The 19,001-nt window shown below is 40.6% G+C and overlaps 1 protein-coding gene across 1 annotated transcript in view; it reads left to right on the top strand.

Moving 5' to 3' along the window:
• Positions 1 to 1,098: 1,098 nt before the first annotated feature.
• Positions 1,099 to 19,001, top strand: part of PTPN9 (protein tyrosine phosphatase non-receptor type 9) — a 30,797-nt gene continuing 12,894 nt past the window's right edge. Inside the window, exons 1-2 of the mRNA XM_075273692.1 lie at positions 1,099 to 1,400; positions 10,790 to 10,933. Coding sequence (XP_075129793.1) covers positions 1,368 to 1,400; positions 10,790 to 10,933 — 177 coding nt within the window. The 5' untranslated portion in view covers positions 1,099 to 1,367. The remainder of the gene's footprint in view (positions 1,401 to 10,789; positions 10,934 to 19,001) is intronic.

The raw sequence follows: 19,001 nt of genomic DNA, 5'->3' as shown, positions 1-19,001 counted from the left end.
GTCGGAATTTCATCCAACAGAGGTAAGAGATCTAGAAAACTGTTTGAAATTGATATAGAAAGTATAGAGGAAAACTATACCATTTTTTTTTTGTTATACAAACAATAACATTTGTCTCTAAATATTGGTCTAAAAGAGGCCTACCTATTTAATGCATTTCGAACAAGCAACATTAAATAGGCATCATCAAGTCCATCAATGTCCCCCTCTAGTTGTCCCAAATTTAAATGTTCCCCTCCAGCTGCGCCCATGGTTTAATGTCCCCCTCCAGTAGCCCCAGTTTAATGTGCCCCATCAGCTAACCCCACAGTTTAATGTCTCTCTCAAGTTGCCCCCAGTTTAAACTGGTGGGTGCACCAGGAGAGAGACTTTATACTGTGGGGTCAATTTGAGGAGAAAATTATAATTTGGGGGCATATAATATTAGGGTGACTGTAGTAGCATTACACTGTGTGGGGAGCACAAAGAGAAACGGATGGGAACGGGCAGAGTCAATTTCGAAGTGGGTGGAACTAAATTTACCTTTTGTCCCTCTTTCTGTCCTCTCAAAGTTGGGAGGCATCAATGCTTTAGTTAGTGTTCTGCATTGGTAATTATGTACGAGAAAAGGTAAGGATCGTATCTTTACAGCGGTACAGCACATCTTACACATTACAATTATTCACCTATAGCCAGCTAGTGTATGTCTAAGATGACCGTGCAAAGATTTCACAGAACATAAAACCAATATTAACGGAGTCAGACATTGTGTGAGTTCCGACACTATAGAAATTTATCAAGCTAATGACATTATAGAGGAGGAAAGCTAGAAACGGTATTCATGTGTTGGAGGGTTAATTGGCATGTGCAACCATTTTGGCTTAGGCTTTAAACTTAATAAAATTGTTCTAATTCAATGGTTCCCAGTTTATTAATTATTTCCGTCAGACTGAATGAGGCTAATTCTGGCAGAGGTCCTATTTGCTGGGCACTATAGTATTGGAGTGTACGCGTATGGAGGGCCTGCTATAGTGTAAAGAAGGTGGTGATGAAGGAGTTAAACGTGAAGCTTCTCCTTGCCTTGCAGAGATGATGGCGGCCACTAGAGGGTGCCTGTGGATTTGTTCTGGAGCTCACTGTTTTTATGACTGCTTCCTTTTCCCCTCACCCCTGTTAGGAAAATGTCCCGTTCATATTAAATCTTCTGCATGAGCCTTCCTGCATTAGTTTCTCAAGCAGGTTGCCAACCGTAGCTCAACCATAAATCCTCAGCTTCCTCCATTTGCCTCCAGCGTGAAGGTTTGTCATAGAGGCCTAGTCAATTTTATAGGCCTCCCAGGAACCACAGCCTATAGTAGCAGCTGTGAAGTGGAGGACAGATTGAAGGCATGGCACAAGCATTGACACAAGAGGAGGAGCAGGTAATGTTCTATGTCTTTATTTTATGTATTGTAGATATAGCAGAGCTTAATGGTGTTACCTGACAAACTCGTCTCTATTGTGAGCATCTATAACCTGAAAACCAGTCTGTCTTACAGTGGTCACAGCAAGCGGTTCTGTAATGTGCAATGTCCTATAATAATATTAGGACAAGAGATATTTTAAGTGGAAGACGTCTCCATAATGTACCAGTTTACTGAGCTGTAAGGCTTGGGCTACAACTGTCTTTCAAATTCGCATTTAAATCTGTATAAACTTCTGCATGTAAGGCTTCATGCTCATGTCAAAGTGATTTCTGATGAAAATAGAGTAAGTCCTATCCTACAGTGCTTATCGGAAGCCCCCTTAGAGGTAAGTCTATAACAGAATGCTCTCAGGATGTCGCTCAGTGTATCCTCCAACTGCAATCTGCTGAAAATCAGGGCCAACTCAGATGCACAATCGGCCGTGTGTATGGGGTCTAAGACATGGGGATTTTGCTGCAGATTTGCTTAAAGATAGTTGGGAATATAGATGTCCTGTCACTGTGCATGACTCTAAACAAATAGACCAGCAATAGAAAGCTAAAGAAAGCTAGTATATGGAAATGTATATAATTCTGTAGATATATACTGGCCTTTTTTTTATTAGCCCCCTTGCAGACGACAGTATGTCTGGCCAGTGTACCATCTATGTTTTTCTCACATATCACACTGACCCATTCATTTGTACACATGACTACATATAACATGGTCACATTCCAGGCCACAAAATATGGAACAGGTCCTATTCCTGTCTGATTTTGTGGCCCTGCTTCCGTGGCAAATATTCATTCAATGAAAGTGGCCGTGGTATTATGGCCGATGCACGGGGAACCTCACGGGTAACATCCTTGTGTGGCCCATGTGCTACAAATACAATTCATTCATAGCCGCCGGCTAGCACAACATTGTCCAATGGTTTCAGTTTAAGGGCTAGTTCACACGTAAAAACCTCCTGGCTTATTTTGGTCCTGAAAAAAAACGCTTCCTAATTAGGAAGCTTTTTTTTGACCTTGCCAAGCTTTTTTTGGAGCTTTTTTTTTTGTAAAAACCGCTTCCAAAAAAAGCCAGGCTGTTTTCTCCTCCCATAAAAGTGAATGGGCTAAAAAAAACGCGCGGTTTTTGCCTCCCATTCACTTCTATTGCTTTCTTCAGGCGGAAAACGCCTGAAGAAAGGTCATGTCGCTTCTTTTTTCTGCTAGCTTAAAAAAAGCTAGCGGAAAAAAAAGCTAGCTGTTCACATAGGGTTCCATTGTAAAGGGGCTGATTTTGAAGCGAAATCCGCTGTCAAAAAACTCCCCTTTGCCCACGTGTGAACTAGCCCTAATAGTTAATGGGGTCCATGGGGCTCTGCATGTGTGCTGTTGTAGTGGTTCACCAATCTGCTGTTCTGGTCCTCCAACGGACCCTAACAACAGTTAAAGGGGGCATTCACACGGAGGAAGTTGGCGCTGATTCTGGCATGATAACTCACTGCAGAATCAGCGCTGAAAAAAGATTCCCATTGATTGCAATGTGTTCCGTTTTCCGTGCGGAACCAAGTCAATGGGAGTCTTTTTTTTCAGTGAGTTACTGTGCCAGAATCAACGCCAACTTCCTCCGTGTGAATGCCCCCTTAGGACAACACTAGTGGGAGCCTAGCTTCAGACCCCACGTAGCGAAAAAATGTGGAAAAAAATGCAGCAAAAACTTGTTGCACTTTTTCTGGGTTTTTTTTCCCTCTTAAATCTCAAGGAAAAATGCCTGCAATTCTGCAACTAAAATGGTGAGTTTTCCAAAAATGTTTTGGAAAATGAAGATTTTCTGCGGCATTTTTTCCCTGCTATATGTGGATGAATGTATGTCGTAAAAAGGAATGAGTGAATTATTTTGCCTTTTTCCACACATTGCATATTAACCGGTTAAGGACCAGACCCAAAAGTATGTTAAAGACCAGGCCTTTTTTTTCAAAACTGACATGTGTCACTTTAAATGGCAATAACTTTGAGACGCTTTAACATAGACAAGTGATTCTGAAATTGTTTTTTCGTAACACATTGTACTTCATGTCAATAGTAAATTTTGGTCGGTATGTTATGTCTAATCAAAGACATAACATACCGACCAAAATTTACTATTTTACTATTTTACTAATTTACTATTTTACTAATTTACTATTTTACTAATTTACTATTTTACTACTATTTTACTAATTTTACTATTTAAAAAATATGAAATTTGGCGAAAATTTCGAAAAAAATGCAGTTTTCAAACTTTGAAATTGCAAGTCTTCCAAATAGAGAGTCATACCAACCAAATTTTTTCATAAATCTAATTAACCATGTCTTTCATTTATGTTGCAATCAAATTTTAATCACTCTTTAAATTTTTTCAGATATTATAAGGCTTACAAGTCAAGCAGTAATTTTCCAAATTTTCAAGAATATTTCCAAAACACAATTTTCAAGGGACCAGTTCAGTTCAGAAGGGAACTTGAAAGGCCTCTGTAATAAAACCCCCCATAAGTCACCCCATTCTAAAAACTGCACTCCTGAAAGAATCCAAAACAGCAGGTAGAAAGTTTTTTAACCCTTTCAGCATTTCACAGCAATTAAAACAAAATGGAGGTCAAATTTACATTTTTCAATTTCTATCACTAATATATTCATTTAGCCCTAGAATTTACACATTTACTAAGGGTTAAAAGTGGAAATGCACCCCACATTTTGTTGCACAATTTCTCCCGAACACGACAATACCACATATGTGCTGTTACCCTAATGTACGGGCACACGGTCGCTCTCAGAACGGATGGAGCGCTAATTGGATTTTGTAGACCAGATTTTGATAAAATAGTTTGCAGGCACCATGTCCCATTTGCAGAGCTCCCAAGGTGCCAAAATAGTGGAAACCCCCAAAATGTGACCCCATTTTGGAAACTAGACCCTTCAAGGAATTTATCAAGGGGTATAGTGAGCTCTTTGACCCTACAGGTGTCTCACAGATTTTTTTACCATTGAGACGTGAAAATGAAAAATTACTTTTTTTGTAATAAAATGTTACTGTAGCCCTAAATTTTTCATCTTTACAAGGGGTTAAAGGAGAAACTGCACCCCATATTTTGTTACACAATTTCTCCCGAACACGACAATACCCCATATGTGCTGGTACCCTAATGTACGGGCACACGGTCGCTCTCAGAACAGATGGAGCGCTAATTGGATTTTGTAGGCCAGATTTTGATAAAATAGTTTGCAGGCACCATGTCCCATTTGCAGAGCTCCCAAGGTGCCAAAATAGTGGAAACCCCCAAAATGTGACCCCATTTTGGAAACTAGACCCTTCAAGGAATTTATCAAGGGGTATAGTGAGCTCTTTGACCCTACAGGTGTCTCACAGATTTTTTTACCATTGAGACGTGAAAATGAAAAATTACTTTTTTTGTAATAAAATGTTACTGTAGCCCCAAATTTTTCATCTTTACAAGGGGTTAAAGGAGAAACTGCACCCCATATTTTGTTACACAATTTCTCCCGAACACGACAATACCACATATGTGCTGTTACCCTAATGTACGGGCACACGGTCGCTCTCAGAACAGATGGAGCGCTAATTGGATTTTGTAGGCCAGATTTTGATAAAATAGTTTGCAGGCACCATGTCCCATTTGCAGAGCTCCCAAGGTGCCAAAATAGTGGAAACCCCCAAAATGTGACCCCATTTTGGAAACTAGACCCTTCAAGGAATTTATCAAGGGGTATAGTGAGCTCTTTGACCCTACAGGTGTCTCACAGATTTTTTTACCATTGAGACGTGAAAATGAAAAATTACTTTTTTCGTAATAAAATGTTACTGTAGCCCCAAATTTTTCATCTTTACAAGGGGTTAAAGGAGAAACTGCACCCCATATTTTGTTACACAATTTCTCCCGAACACGACAATACCACATATGTGCTGTTACCCTAATGTACGGGCACACGGTCGCTCTCAGAACAGATGGAGCGCTAATTGGATTTTGTAGGCCAGATTTTGGTAAAATAGTTTGCAGGCACCATGTCCCATTTGCAGAGCTCCCAAGGTGCCAAAATAGTGGAAACCCCCAAAATGTGACCCCATTTTGGAAACTAGACCCTTCAAGGAATTTATCAAGGGGTATAGTGAGCACTTTGACCCTACAGGAGTTTCACAGAATTGGCCCAGCAAATTGGAAAATTACATTTTTTGCTATAAAATGTTGCTTTAACCCAAAATTTTGCATTTCCACAAGGGGTTAAAGGAGAAAATGCACCCCACAATTTGTTACGCATTTTCCCCCAACTACAGAAATGCCCCACATGTGGCTGTAAAGTGATGTATGGGTACACTGTAAGGTCCAGAGCAGAAAGAGCGCTGTTGGGATTTTGGCGGGCAAATTTAGCTGGAATATCTTTCAGGCACCATGTTGCATTTGGAGAGCCCTTGAAGTGCCAGAACAGTGGAAACCCCCCCAAAATGACCCCATTTTGGAAACTAGACCCCTCAAGGAATTTATCAAGGGGTATAGTGAGCACTTTGACCCTACAGGAGTTTCACAGAATTGGCCCAGCAAATTGGAAAATGACATTTTTTGCTATAAAATGTTGTTTTAACCCCAAATTTTGCATTTCCACAAGGGGTTAAAGGAGAAATTGCACCCCACATTTTGTTACCCAATTCATCCCGAACGTGACAATACCCCATATGTGCTGGTAATCTAATGTACGAACGGATGGAGCGCTAATTGGATTTTGTAGGCCAGATTTTGCTAGAATAGTTTGCAGGCATCATGTCCCTTTTGCAGAGCCCCCAAAGTGCCAAAACAGTGGAAACCCCCAAAATATCACCCCATTTTGGAAACTAGACCCTTCAAGGAATTTATCAAGGGGTATATTGAGCACTTTGACCCTACAGTTGTTTCACAGAATTGGCCCAGCAAATGGGAAAATGACATTTTTTGCTATAAAATGTTGCTTTACCCCAAATTTTGCATTTCCAAAAGGGGTTAAAGGAGAAATTGCACCCCACATTTTGTTACCCAATTTCTCCCGAACGTGACAATACCCCATATGTGCTGGTACCCGAATGTACGGGCACACGGTCGCTCTCAGAACGGATGGAGCGCTAATTGGATTTTGTAGGCCAGATTTTGCTAGAATAGTTTGCAGGCATTCAATAAGTGCTTTAGCATCTTCTTAGAGTATCCAGATTTTTTGTGAAATGTTGAAAAAGATGCAAAAAATGTTATTAGTATTTTTGTTCCCCAATGTATTCATCTAGGGGTATAATTTAGGGAATTTAGAGTTTATAACAATAGGAATTTGCAGGTTTATGCAAAAAATGGGGCTTGGTGGCAACCACAAAATTAGAAGTGGAATATTTTCTGGGGAAGAGCTCTAATAATGAACAACAGTGTGGTATCTCTCAAAACAAGAAATACACAGGCCTGGTTGTGAGGGGCATGAGGGACAAAAGTAACGGGTATCTCTGCGTCGCCCATTTTTGGCGCAGACACGGCATTTTTTTTGCACGTTAGCTCGTGTTGTTGTGGAGGGAATTAGACTGATAAAATGCCTTTCAGTTAGTCGTTTGACATTTTCAGACTGGGGGTTCTCTATGGGGTCCTGAGGGTCAAAAAGGAGGTTGTGAATTATTTTTTCCTGGAAATCCAGATATTTGTCGGTGCCTCCCTTCTTTTTATAAAGTAAAAAGGCATTGTGAATTCCAATTTGTATTAGGTAGATGGCCACTTTTTTGTACCAGGTTTTGGTTTTCCTTTTTATCAAATAGGGCTGTAAGATTTGATCACTTAAATCCACCCCCCCCATGTGTTTGTTATACTCGGACACACTTATTGGCTTATGCTTGTCTGCTGTGGCCCCTCTTTCCCTCACTGCCACTGTTCCTGTGGGGTGTATTGTGCTCAACAAATAGACATCTCTCCGATCTCTGTATTTCACCGCCAACAGCTCCTCACAAGAATAAGAACAGGACTCCCCCTTTTGTATGCCCTTCCCCACTAGCTGCTGCGGAAAACCAATTCGGTTTTTGCGCATGGTTCCACATGCTCCTGTGCTTGCACAATGCAAGTGTCTAAATAGGGCCACACCTGAATAGAAGTTGTCACAATACAAGTGGTACCCTTTGTGTAGCAGGGGCTGCATTATCTCCACCACTATTTTACTACTGATGGGAAAATTTGGGGGGCATCCTGGGGAATTAATTTTTTTATCTCGTCCCTCATATATTCTGAAGGCGGCGGTGTAGCCAGAACTGCTTTCGCAAAGCTTATATAGCTTTATGCCATATCTTGCCCGTTTGGAAGGGAGATATTGGCGAAAGCTCAGTCTGCCGTGAAAACTAAGGAGGGATTCGTCCACACTGACGTTTTGCTCTGGGGTGTAATGTTGTAAAAAGGAGTGGTTCAAATAATTTATGAGGGGTCTCAGTTTGAATAACCGATCACGGTTTGGATCATTACTTGGGGGGGCCTGTGAATTATCACTGAAGTGAAGGAACCTCATTATTCGCTCATAGCGAAGCCTGGACATGACTGCCGAATATATTGGGGTTGACTGTGCGGGACTTTTTGACCAATATGATCTGATTGAGGGCTTTTTTACAATACCCATATTTAGGGTGAGGCCCCAAAATTTTTTCATTTCCACTAGATCTGTGGGTGTCCAATCTTTGGCATGGGCAGAGGAAGGTTTTTGGGTTATGTACTGGGTGGCATATAAATTCGTTTGAAGGACAATTTCATTGAGGAGGTCGTCGCTTATGAATAAACTAAAATAATTCATGTGGGTAAATTGGGAATCATCCACTGTTATGCCAGGAGATGCAGTAAATGGGTGGACTCTAGGGGCAAAAGATGGAGCAGGTGCCCACTGGAGGGAACGCACATCAATTAGTGGGAAAGTGTCACTGTGTGCTGCCGCACTGCTAGTTCCTGCACCTTCACCATCTGAAGAGTCAATGTCATCAGGGAGAACGTCCCCTGAAGACACATCGGAATTGACACTTATATTGTCATTTTCATTGTCTGCAAATGTTTCAGTGTCAGACGCATCTGATGCATCTGACCAAAGAATGGCGTATGCCTCCTCACTAGTATAAAACCTCCTCGCCATAATCGCTATACAGGGGACAGATATATATATATACCTATATGGCGGGTATATATATATATATATATATATATATATATATATATATATATCTATATTTTATACGGTAGATATATATATATGTATTTAGCTAGAGAGCTGATTACTGCGAGCCCTCTTTGACACTTTGGCTGACAATGTCTGTAAAGCGCCACAGAATATGTTAGCACTATACAGGGGACAGATATATATATATACCTATATGGCGGGTATATATATATATATATATATATTTTATACGGTAGATATATATATATATGTATTTAGCTAGAGAGCTGATTACTGCGAGCCCTCTTTGACACTTTGGCTGACAATGTCTGTAAAGCGCCACAGAATATGTTAGCGCTATACAGGGGACAGATATATATATATATACCTATATGGCGGGTATATATATATATATATATATATCTATATTTTATACGGTAGATATATATATATGTATTTAGCTAGAGAGCTGATTACTGCGAGCCCTCTTTGACACTTTGGCTGACAATGTCTGTAAAGCGCCACAGAATATGTTAGCACTATACAGGGGACAGATATATATATATACCTATATGGCGGGTATATATATATATATATATATATATTTTATACGGTAGATATATATATATATGTATTTAGCTAGAGAGCTGATTACTGCGAGCCCTCTTTGACACTTTGGCTGACAATGTCTGTAAAGCGCCACAGAATATGTTAGCGCTATACAGGGGACAGATATATATATATACCTATATGGCGGGTATATATATATATATATATATATATATATATATTTTATACGGTAGATATATATATATGTATTTAGCTAGAGAGCTGATTACTGCGAGCCCTCTGGCACAGTGGCTGTAAAGCGCCGCAGAATATGTTAGCGCTATACAGGGGACAGATATATATATATATATACCTATATGGCGGGTATATATATATAGATATATCTCCCTATCTAGATCTGATATACAGAGATATATATATATATTTATTTTTTTATATATATATATATGATCTATGTATAAGGTGATATGGGGTGGGAATTAGGGGTTTTGGGGCAGTGGATGGGGTGATCGATGGGTTTTTGGGCAGTGGAAACAAAGTATAGTGCTTTGTGACAGCTGCTGCTCTAAGATATCGCTTCTTCTTCTCTTCTCCTCACAAAAGAAACTAAGTGTAAGAAGAAGAGGAGAAGGAGGAGACTTAGAAGCAGCCGTCACTACTGTAAATAGAACGGATCGCTGTGACTTGCTGTCACAGCGATCACATGACCGGGGACCAATCAGATCGGTCCCCGGCATGTTCACCAAGTCCCGCGCCGGTAGTGGGGGCGGGACTGTCGCCGGGGGGACGCGCGATCCCCTCTAAAATGGAGTCTAAAGACCGGCCGTATTTTTACAATCGGCCGGTCTTTAGGTACCAGGATCACTGGCCGTAATTTTACGGCCAGCGGTCCTTAACCGGTTAACCAATCTATACAAGGAGTGACTCAGTTCTCCTACTATTAAACCTTATGTACAAAAACTAACGCAGACCAGAACCAGAGCTGTATCCCAGAACGACTAATCTAATCACTTATAGTGTTGAGCGAATAGTAGAATCGAATACTTCACTCCCATAGGAATGCGTGTTAGCGGCCGGCGCTTAACCCCTTGGTGTTCGGCCACTTACATGCATTCCTATGGGAGAGAAGGTATTCAAAACTATTTGTCAAATACTATTCACTCATCTCTATTCTGTAATATTCAGACAAGATCTGCAAAAATAAAAGCTGAAGTTGTGGTTGGCTGATAAGGACAGTGTCTTCACTTGTTTTCTAGGCCAGTTTTTCCACATGAGACAGAAATTTGTGACTTTGAGGTCAAGTTACAGCAGATATTTTATCAGCTTGTATATGAGATATTGATGTCTGGTTAATCTATATTATTTGTTGAGGTAGATTTATTAAGGCTGATGTATCATAAGTTAGTTTTAATAAAGCCCCCGACAGGCGCAAGGCACGGTTGATTTATGAAGAGGCTGTAGGCGGCAAGTGTAATATGGTACTCAGCAAGGAGCGTATACAAGCAACATACTTTTTTTTCCCCTCACATTTTCACTATTTCTGCTTGTATTTCCCAGCATTGTTTACCTTATTGTGCTCTGTTACTCCCCTGTCTGGGATATTTTTACTTACCCATGCTTTTTTCCCAGGCCACTCAGCGGTTCCTGCAGGAGATGAATGCCTGGACTTCCTTTCACTCAGTACCCCCTCTCTCCTGGGATGTTGCTGTAAAGTTTCTAATGGCAAGAAAATTTGATGTTGTCCGAGCAATTGAACTATTCCACTCATACAGGGTAAGGGATATATAGAAAGAAACTTACATATTTGTAGAAATAAGAGGAATTATAGAGAAGGGAAAAAGTAAAAGTAGCTGTGAACAAGAAATCTGAAATGTATATAATTTACATAGTACATTGAGTAACCTTGCAAATACATTGCATTACTTATCTTGTACCTATCCAGAGTTACAGCCTGTATTAAGGAATATTTACACATTGCAGATTTGTTAACAAAATGTCTGTCATTGTCCCATTAACCCTAGTGAGGTTAAAAATACACACACACTGCAGAAGCAAGCCCATTCAGATGAATGGAACATATTTTTCAGAAATTTCTGCAACAAATCTGACATGTGAATATACTTAGGCGTTGTGCAAGTGGCAGGGTGGGGAGAAGGACTGGGGCTATTATTTTTTTTTGTCATCCGAGTGCTTTTTGTACTTTATTTATTTATATGGGGTATTCCATCCTGTTCTGGTCCAATATCATGGAATAGTATAAGTCCTGCTCTACAATTATTGCATCGGAAAGGAGTATCAGAGCCCCTGACAGACTTCATACTCTGTTATGTGCATGTTGACTGAGGGTATGCCCAAATACTCTGGCAGGTGCATGCAGACAAAGCATGTTTACCAACAGTAGCCAATGCCTACATTATTTTGCAGGTAAATTTGATGAATCCACATCTATAAAGTGTATGTACAGTGGGGCAAAAAAGTATTTAGTCAGTCACCAATAGTGCAAGTTCCACCACTTAAAAAGATGAGGCGTCTGTAATTTACATCATAGGTAGACCTCAACTATGAGAGACAAAATGAAAAAACAAATCCAGAAAATCACATTGTCTGATTTTGTAAGAATTTTTTTGCAAATTATGGTGGAAAATAAGTATTTGGTCACCTACAAACAATCGAGATTTCTGGCTCTCACAGACCTGTAACTTCTTCTTTAAGAGTCTCCTCTTTCCTCCACTCATTACCTGTAGTAATGGCACCTGTTTAAACTTATCAGTATAAAAAGACACCTGTGCACACCCTCAAACAGTCAGACTCCAAACTCCACTATGGTGAAGACCAAAGAGCTGTCAAAGGACACCAGAAACAAAATTGTAGCCCTGCACCAGGCTGGGAAGACTGAATCTGCAATAGGCAACCAGCTTGGATTGAAGAAATCAACTGTGGGAGCAATAATTAGAAAATGGAAGACATACAAGACCACTGATAATCTCCCTCGATCTGGGGCTCCACGCAAAATCTCACCCCGTGGGGTCAAAATGATCACAAGAACGGTGAGCAAAAATCCCAGAACCACGCGGGGGGACCTAGTGAATGAACTGCAGAGAGCTGGGACCAATGTAACAAAGCCTACCATCAGTAACACACTACACCTCCAGGGACTCAGATCCTGCAGTGCCAGACGTGTCCCACTGCTTAAGCCAGTACATGTCCGGGTCTGTCTGAAGTTTGCTAGAGAGCATTTGGATGGTCCAGAAGAGTTTTGGGAGAATGTCCTATGGTCTGATGAAACCAAACTGGAACTGTTTGGTAGAAACACAACTTTTCGTGTTTGGAGGAAAAAGAATACCGAGTTGCATCCATCAAACACCATACCTACTGTAAAGCATGGGGGTGGAAACATCATGCTTTGGGGCTGTTTCTCTGCAACGGGGCCAGGACAACTGATCCGGGTACATGAAAGAATGAATGGGGCCATGTATCGTGAGATTTTAAGTGCAAACCTCCTTCCATCAGCAAGGGCATTGAAGATGAAACGTGGCTGGGTCTTTCAACATGACAATGATCCAAAGCACACCGCCAGGACAACGAAGGAGTGGCTTTGTAAGAAGCATTTCAAGGTCCTTGGGTGGCCTAGCCAGTCTCCAGATCTCAACCCTATAGAAAACTTTTGGAGGGAGTTGAAAGTCCGTGTTGCCAAGCGACAGCCCCAAAACATCACTGCTCTAGAGGAGATCTGCATGGAGGAATAGGCCAACATACCAACAACAGTGTGTGCCAACCTTGTGAAGACTTACAGAAAACGTTTGACCTCTGTCATTGCCAACAAAGGATATATAACAAAGTATTGAGATGAAATTTAGTTACTGACCAAATACTTATTTTCCATCATAATGTGCACATAAATTCTTACAAAAGCAGACAATGTGATTTTCTGGATTTGTTTTCTCATTTTGTCTCTCATAGTTGAGGTCTACCTATGATGTAAATTACAGACGCCTCTCATCTTTTTAAGTGGTGGAACTTGCACTATTGGTGACTGACTAAATACTTTTTTGCCCCACTGTATTGGCTACCATGAATGGTGGGTTGCGTCCATATTTGTCACTAAAGTACTGTATGTGTCTTATATCTTAGTATCCTATAGTCCAAACTTGAATTCACAGTTTTCTGCTGGTCCTAATTAGAAATAGTCAACTACAAGCTGTTACTTAGCACTTGCCTTTTAGTGTATCAATTGGAATGCAAATGGTATCCATCACACAAGAATAGATTTTTACTGTGTGGCAATACCTACACATTAGTGGTGGGGTAATCATTCAGCAATGTGCATGTGGAGGGTATAATTATGAATAAAATGCTATGGTTTGGTGGGGAACAGGTCAGTAGTATTTAATGCTAAATGCCAGGGACTACCTGTAATTACCTGCCTTGGGCAACAAGAAAGCGTCTCCTTCTCTTACACTTTTGTGTTTCAATTATTTGCCATTTTCAACATTTTTTTGCTTGCTGTCAGTGAATAAAAATGATCTGCTTTATTACGATTATTAAAGGGATTTTACAAAACTAAAATATTGATATCCTGTCCTTGATAAGTTATCAATACCAGATTTATGGGCTTTGAAACCTGGCTTCCCCACCGATCAGCTGTTTGAAGCTCTGTCACCTCTTCACTTCCTACCAAAAACAAAGCACCAAATATTGTAGAGCTGCTTGGCTTTCTACTGCAGCTCATCCCCATTTATACGGTGTTCACACTTGCGCCTTGTACCTGTCCCCCGTGATTTTACCTAAATACCAGGAAAAACTGCTTGGGGATGGCTTGCTGGCAGTCAGTTTAAAAACCCATTCTTTTCAATGGGTTTTTAAAGCAAACCGCTGGTGTCCACGTACGCAGCCTCTCCGCCGTGAAACCTTTTTTTTTTTTTTTCATGGACACAAAGTCCTGCATGTCCAACTGCAAAAATACCGGTTTCACACTGGAGAGGCTGCAAACAGATATGGGTGGTTTGCTTTAAAAACCCATTGAAATGAATGGGATCTTAAACTGACTGCTGGCGCTAATGCCCGCGATCTGTGCCCAAACTGATTGCAGGCAGTAATCCCTCTGGTGCCTTGGTCAAAGCTGACCGAGACGCTATTTTAGTGGTGGTGCCACAATTTTGCCAGGGATTGCCGGTACCAGGAGCAAGCTGCGGGGCTGGCGTCCTCTTATCATGACAGCCGGGAGCCTTCTGAAGGCTCCCAGGCCTGTCTTTCATTAGTTTCTATTGAAAGCTACTCGTTAGCTCCATGTCTCCACTGTGCAATACAGCGAAGACATGATGGCTGTGGTTTTGCTTCAGAGCAGCCGTAATGTTTAAAGATCCAGCATTCACTTCCAAGATGGCGCCGCATGAGTGGCAGCCTCGATACAGAGCTCCAAGCTGAGGGCAACCTTTATCTTTCCTTTTCACTCTTTTTGTCTGTATCTTCAAGAATCCTCTACTCAAGCAACCTAGCACTGTGAATTAGCAACTATAAATCGAATGGAAGACCTTGTGGAGTATTTTTTTCCTTTTGTTTCTATTGTTAAAGCATGGACAAGACTCAAGACCTGATCAGCTGGAATTTCCTGTAGGGACATGTGCCTGTTACCATCTCCCCACGAACTAAGGACAGCATGGTCACCATGAGGCAGACAAAGCTGAAGGAGAAACCTGCATGGAAATGCGGACTTCTTCTTTCAAGGAGATGATTTTGCTGTCTATTGCTGATGTGTTAAGATGCCTACAGCCGACTGGTATTTCTTTCTTTTACTGTGGACACGTGGGACTCTGTTACAGCCTGGGAACCTACCATCACCCACCTACCCCAGGAGTTATGGAAGCTTGGCGAGAGAGCAGCACCCTGTCTACCTGGATAGCTTCAGACTTCTTTGGGCAGTAGAATACAGTGGTAAGAAGAAAGGAGGAGGGCTTGTGATGAAGGACATTTGGGGCATTTTTTGTGGTTAAGGAACAATAGTGCTGATACAAGATACCGAATTATCAGCTGTGAGCATGACATCTCACTACCTACCAAAGGAACTACCACATGTTATCATGATAGCTGCATATGTCCCCCACCTCTGCAAAAAAACATTTCTGCCTGTTATATCTACATGCTGTGACCCCCTCCTCGTGTCCTCCAACCACGGTCGGGCTGTATTATCAACATCACTCCGCACAGAGAACTAAATGATCCTGCAGTGTGTCTGTGTTTTTTTCTTTTTAGTTGCTATGATTCCTAGTATTTCTCCATCTGCCATGTGCTTGTATGTGTTTCTCTCTTGTTATATACTACTGTACCATCCATGAAACTGTATCACTGAAACTTCCCCATTGTAGGATTATTAAAGGATTATCTTATCTTACCCGCCATGTTTTGAAAAAAAAAATGCAGTTTTCAAACTCTGAAATTGCATGCTTTTCATATAGAGAGTCATACTATCCAAATTATACATAAATATAATTTACCATATCTCTGCCCTTAAGGGGCTTTGAAAGACCTCTGCAATATAAACTCCTATAAATCACCCCATTCTCAAAACTGCACTCCTGAAATAATTTAAAACAGCATTTAGGAAGTTTCTTAACCCTTTTAGTGTTTCACAGGAATTTAAACAAAATGGAGGTATCATTTACACATTTCAGTGTCCTTCTCTAATATATTCACATAGCCCTCAAACTTACACATTCACGAGAAGCTAAAGGAGAAAATGCATCCGACAATCTGTCTTGAAATAACACTGTACCATAACACCAGACTCTCAATGTGTCAGGACAGACCCAGGCACTTCCTCTCCTCCCAGGATCTGCCCTGAAGTGCAGGCTCTGCAGCCCTTAATGGCCCAGTAACAAGCCTATGACCCACACCTGGTCTGCAGCTTATTCAAGATCCACCCCGAACCACACATATGTCAGGAATCTGTGGGAGATATACCATGACTCTGGCACTCTGCCTGCCACCTTCTCACAGCACTTAGAAAGTTACAGAAGAAAAGGAGCGCTATTATGATTTTGGAGGGCAGATTTTACTGGAATCAGTTTCAGGCTCCGTGTTGTATTTGCAGAGCCCCTGAGGGATTAGAACAGTACAAATCCCCAAGAAGTTACCCCATTTTGGAAACTAGACTCCCCAATGAATTTTTAAGGGGTATAGTATACTTTGAGCCTGCAGGTGTTTCACAGAATTTTTTACCATTGATGTGAAAATGAAAAATGTGGGGGGTTTTTCTAATAAATGTTGCTTTAACTCCAAACTTTTTAATTTTGTAATGGGTTGAAGGAGAAAATGCACTCATAATTTGTTAAACAATTTCTTCCAACTATGGAAATGTCCAACATGTGAATGTAAACTCTTGTATGGGCACATGGTTGGACAAAACACTTTCTGGATAGCAGATTTTACTGTAATTGTTTTTAGGAACAATGCATCATTTGCAGAGCCTCTGAGTCCTAGAACAGTGCAAACTCCCAACATATCATCCCATTTTGGAAACTAGACCCCTCAAGAAATGTATTAAGGAATATAGTAAACATCTAAATCCCATAGGTGATTCATAGAATTGGGCAGTAAATTTGGAACATGACATATTTATCCCCAATTTTTTAATTTCCACAAGGGGTTAAAGGAGAAACTGTACTCACAATTTGTTAAGCAATTTCTCCCGACTAAGGAAATGTCCCACATATGGATGTAAACTGCGGTATTGGTCACATTTTTCAGAAATAGTTTTCAGGTGCCATGATCTATTTGTAGTTCCCCTAAAATACCAGAGTAGTGAAAATCCCCCAACTAATGACCTCGGTTTGAAGATTAGACCCCTTTAGAAATGTATCAAGGGGTATAGCGAGCATTTGGACTCCACAGGTATTACATTAATCTATTTTTTCAGAAATTGATGCACAACATAAGTCCAGTTTGTGGGACTTAACTTGGAAAGTTTTGTCCTGGTACGATATGGGCACTTTCAATTCCAGAAGTCCTGGGGTGCTGCCCTTCCTGCTTCCAAAATACTAGAGCCTTGATAACCTATACTGAACTTCCTGAATCTCCTGAAACTGAAGGAATGTTCCTGTCCTGCTTGTACATTGTGTTATCACATATATATGTATGATGTGCACCGACAGCTTTTTGTACCATACTCTTGTTTTTCTTATTGCACAATATTCCTTCAGGACTTGGTCAAATATATCAACCCCTCCCATGTACTTATGCAATGCAGTCTGGCCTGGGGATAGCAATACTGGTACAACGTAAAAGGATTAGGGTGCTGCTGTTACCTCTTGTCTTTATTCTTGACCAACAGCATGTTCTTATTGCAGACCGCCCTGCTCTCACCCCCTCTGAGGGGTTGCAGAACCTGTGCCCTCAGGAGGCCTCTCTGATGTCTGTGCACTGTTCCACAAGCTGTAGTTCCTCAGGAACTAAAACACCTAAAGAGGGATGCTGGTATAGATCTTATCTACTTAAAGGTGATAACTCTGGTCCAGCAATGGGTGCAGCAAATCCCACACTATTTTCCCCACTAACTATTAGGATTGGGGAGTATTCTGGGGCTCAATTCTTGTGTCCCTTCCTTTATAAACTGTAAACTTGTAGGTGTACCCAGAGCTGCTCTTGCAAAGTTTGTACATTTTAAAGCTGTACCATACCCTCTTGCTGGGTATGTATTTGCAGAATTTAAGCCTTCATTTGAAACAGATCAGAGACTCATCTATAGAAATGTCCTGATCTGGGATGTATGTCACAGCAATTTGTTGCTGAAGTGTTCAATGACTGGCATGATTTTGAGTAGGTGGTCAAAGTGGGGGGCAACTTGTGGCGGGCATTGTGCATTATAGTTATAATGTAGAAATTTCAGGACAGCTTCAAGGAGTGTCCTGGTCATGGCCATTCAAAAATTTGACAGTTATATAAAGGACTGTACTGCAATACTGTCTAATACTTGGTTTCTTTGCTATACTCATATATGCAGAACAGAACAGAACAAGACCAGAATATTTTTATTTCTGTTGCATTTATCTGGGTCCACCTCTGGGACCCTCAATAGATTGTAATTTGTCAATTCTGTAGGGAGAGTTCTTTGCAGACCTTATTTATATCACAGACAAGATAGACCATGTTAAAATACAAGACAAGATATATTTCAATATCTTCTTTTAATATATAAAAACATGACACTACATTACGTCTAAAGGGATTGTTCAGAATTCTAGAGACAGTGCCACACTTTTCCATGAGTTTTGTCTGGTATTGATGCCCAGTCTCTTTTAAGTAAATGGCGCTAAAATGCATAGCAATACCATTTACAAACTGTGGGCAGGTGAGGCACCATTTAGTGAGAGAAGCAGTAATTCTGTAATCCTGAGCAACCCCTTCCTGTCCACAAGGGTTGTCACAGCTAAGTTCCCGACAGCCAGTCACATATACATATATATATATATATATATATATATATATATATATATATATATATATATATTGGTTTTCACCTTACAACAGTGACTACTGTATTTGCATTAGCGGCTATGAGTGACAGGCAAGATATTTTATTGGTAAAGTGAGTGAACATCTCAAACTATGTGTATCTGTAAGGAACAATTTATCATAGATGGAGTAGACATACTTTGTATTTCCTAAGTGACAAGTTATTGATATCATCGCATATAACAATTCTTTATATTATTATACAGTTTTGAACTGATACAATGATTCAGGAAAAATCTGTTTGCTGATGATCATGTTGGTGCAAGCCTAATTCAGATGTTGTGTTGTACCTTACTGGCACAATAGGCACATTAGTAACCCTGATATTACTAGG

The sequence above is a fragment of the Leptodactylus fuscus genome, chromosome 5 (genome assembly GCF_031893055.1).
Source record: "Leptodactylus fuscus isolate aLepFus1 chromosome 5, aLepFus1.hap2, whole genome shotgun sequence".
Lineage (NCBI taxonomy): Eukaryota > Metazoa > Chordata > Amphibia > Anura > Leptodactylidae > Leptodactylus > Leptodactylus fuscus.
The sequence above is the reverse complement of the archived record's forward strand: the minus strand, read 5'-3'. Positions and strand labels throughout refer to the sequence as shown.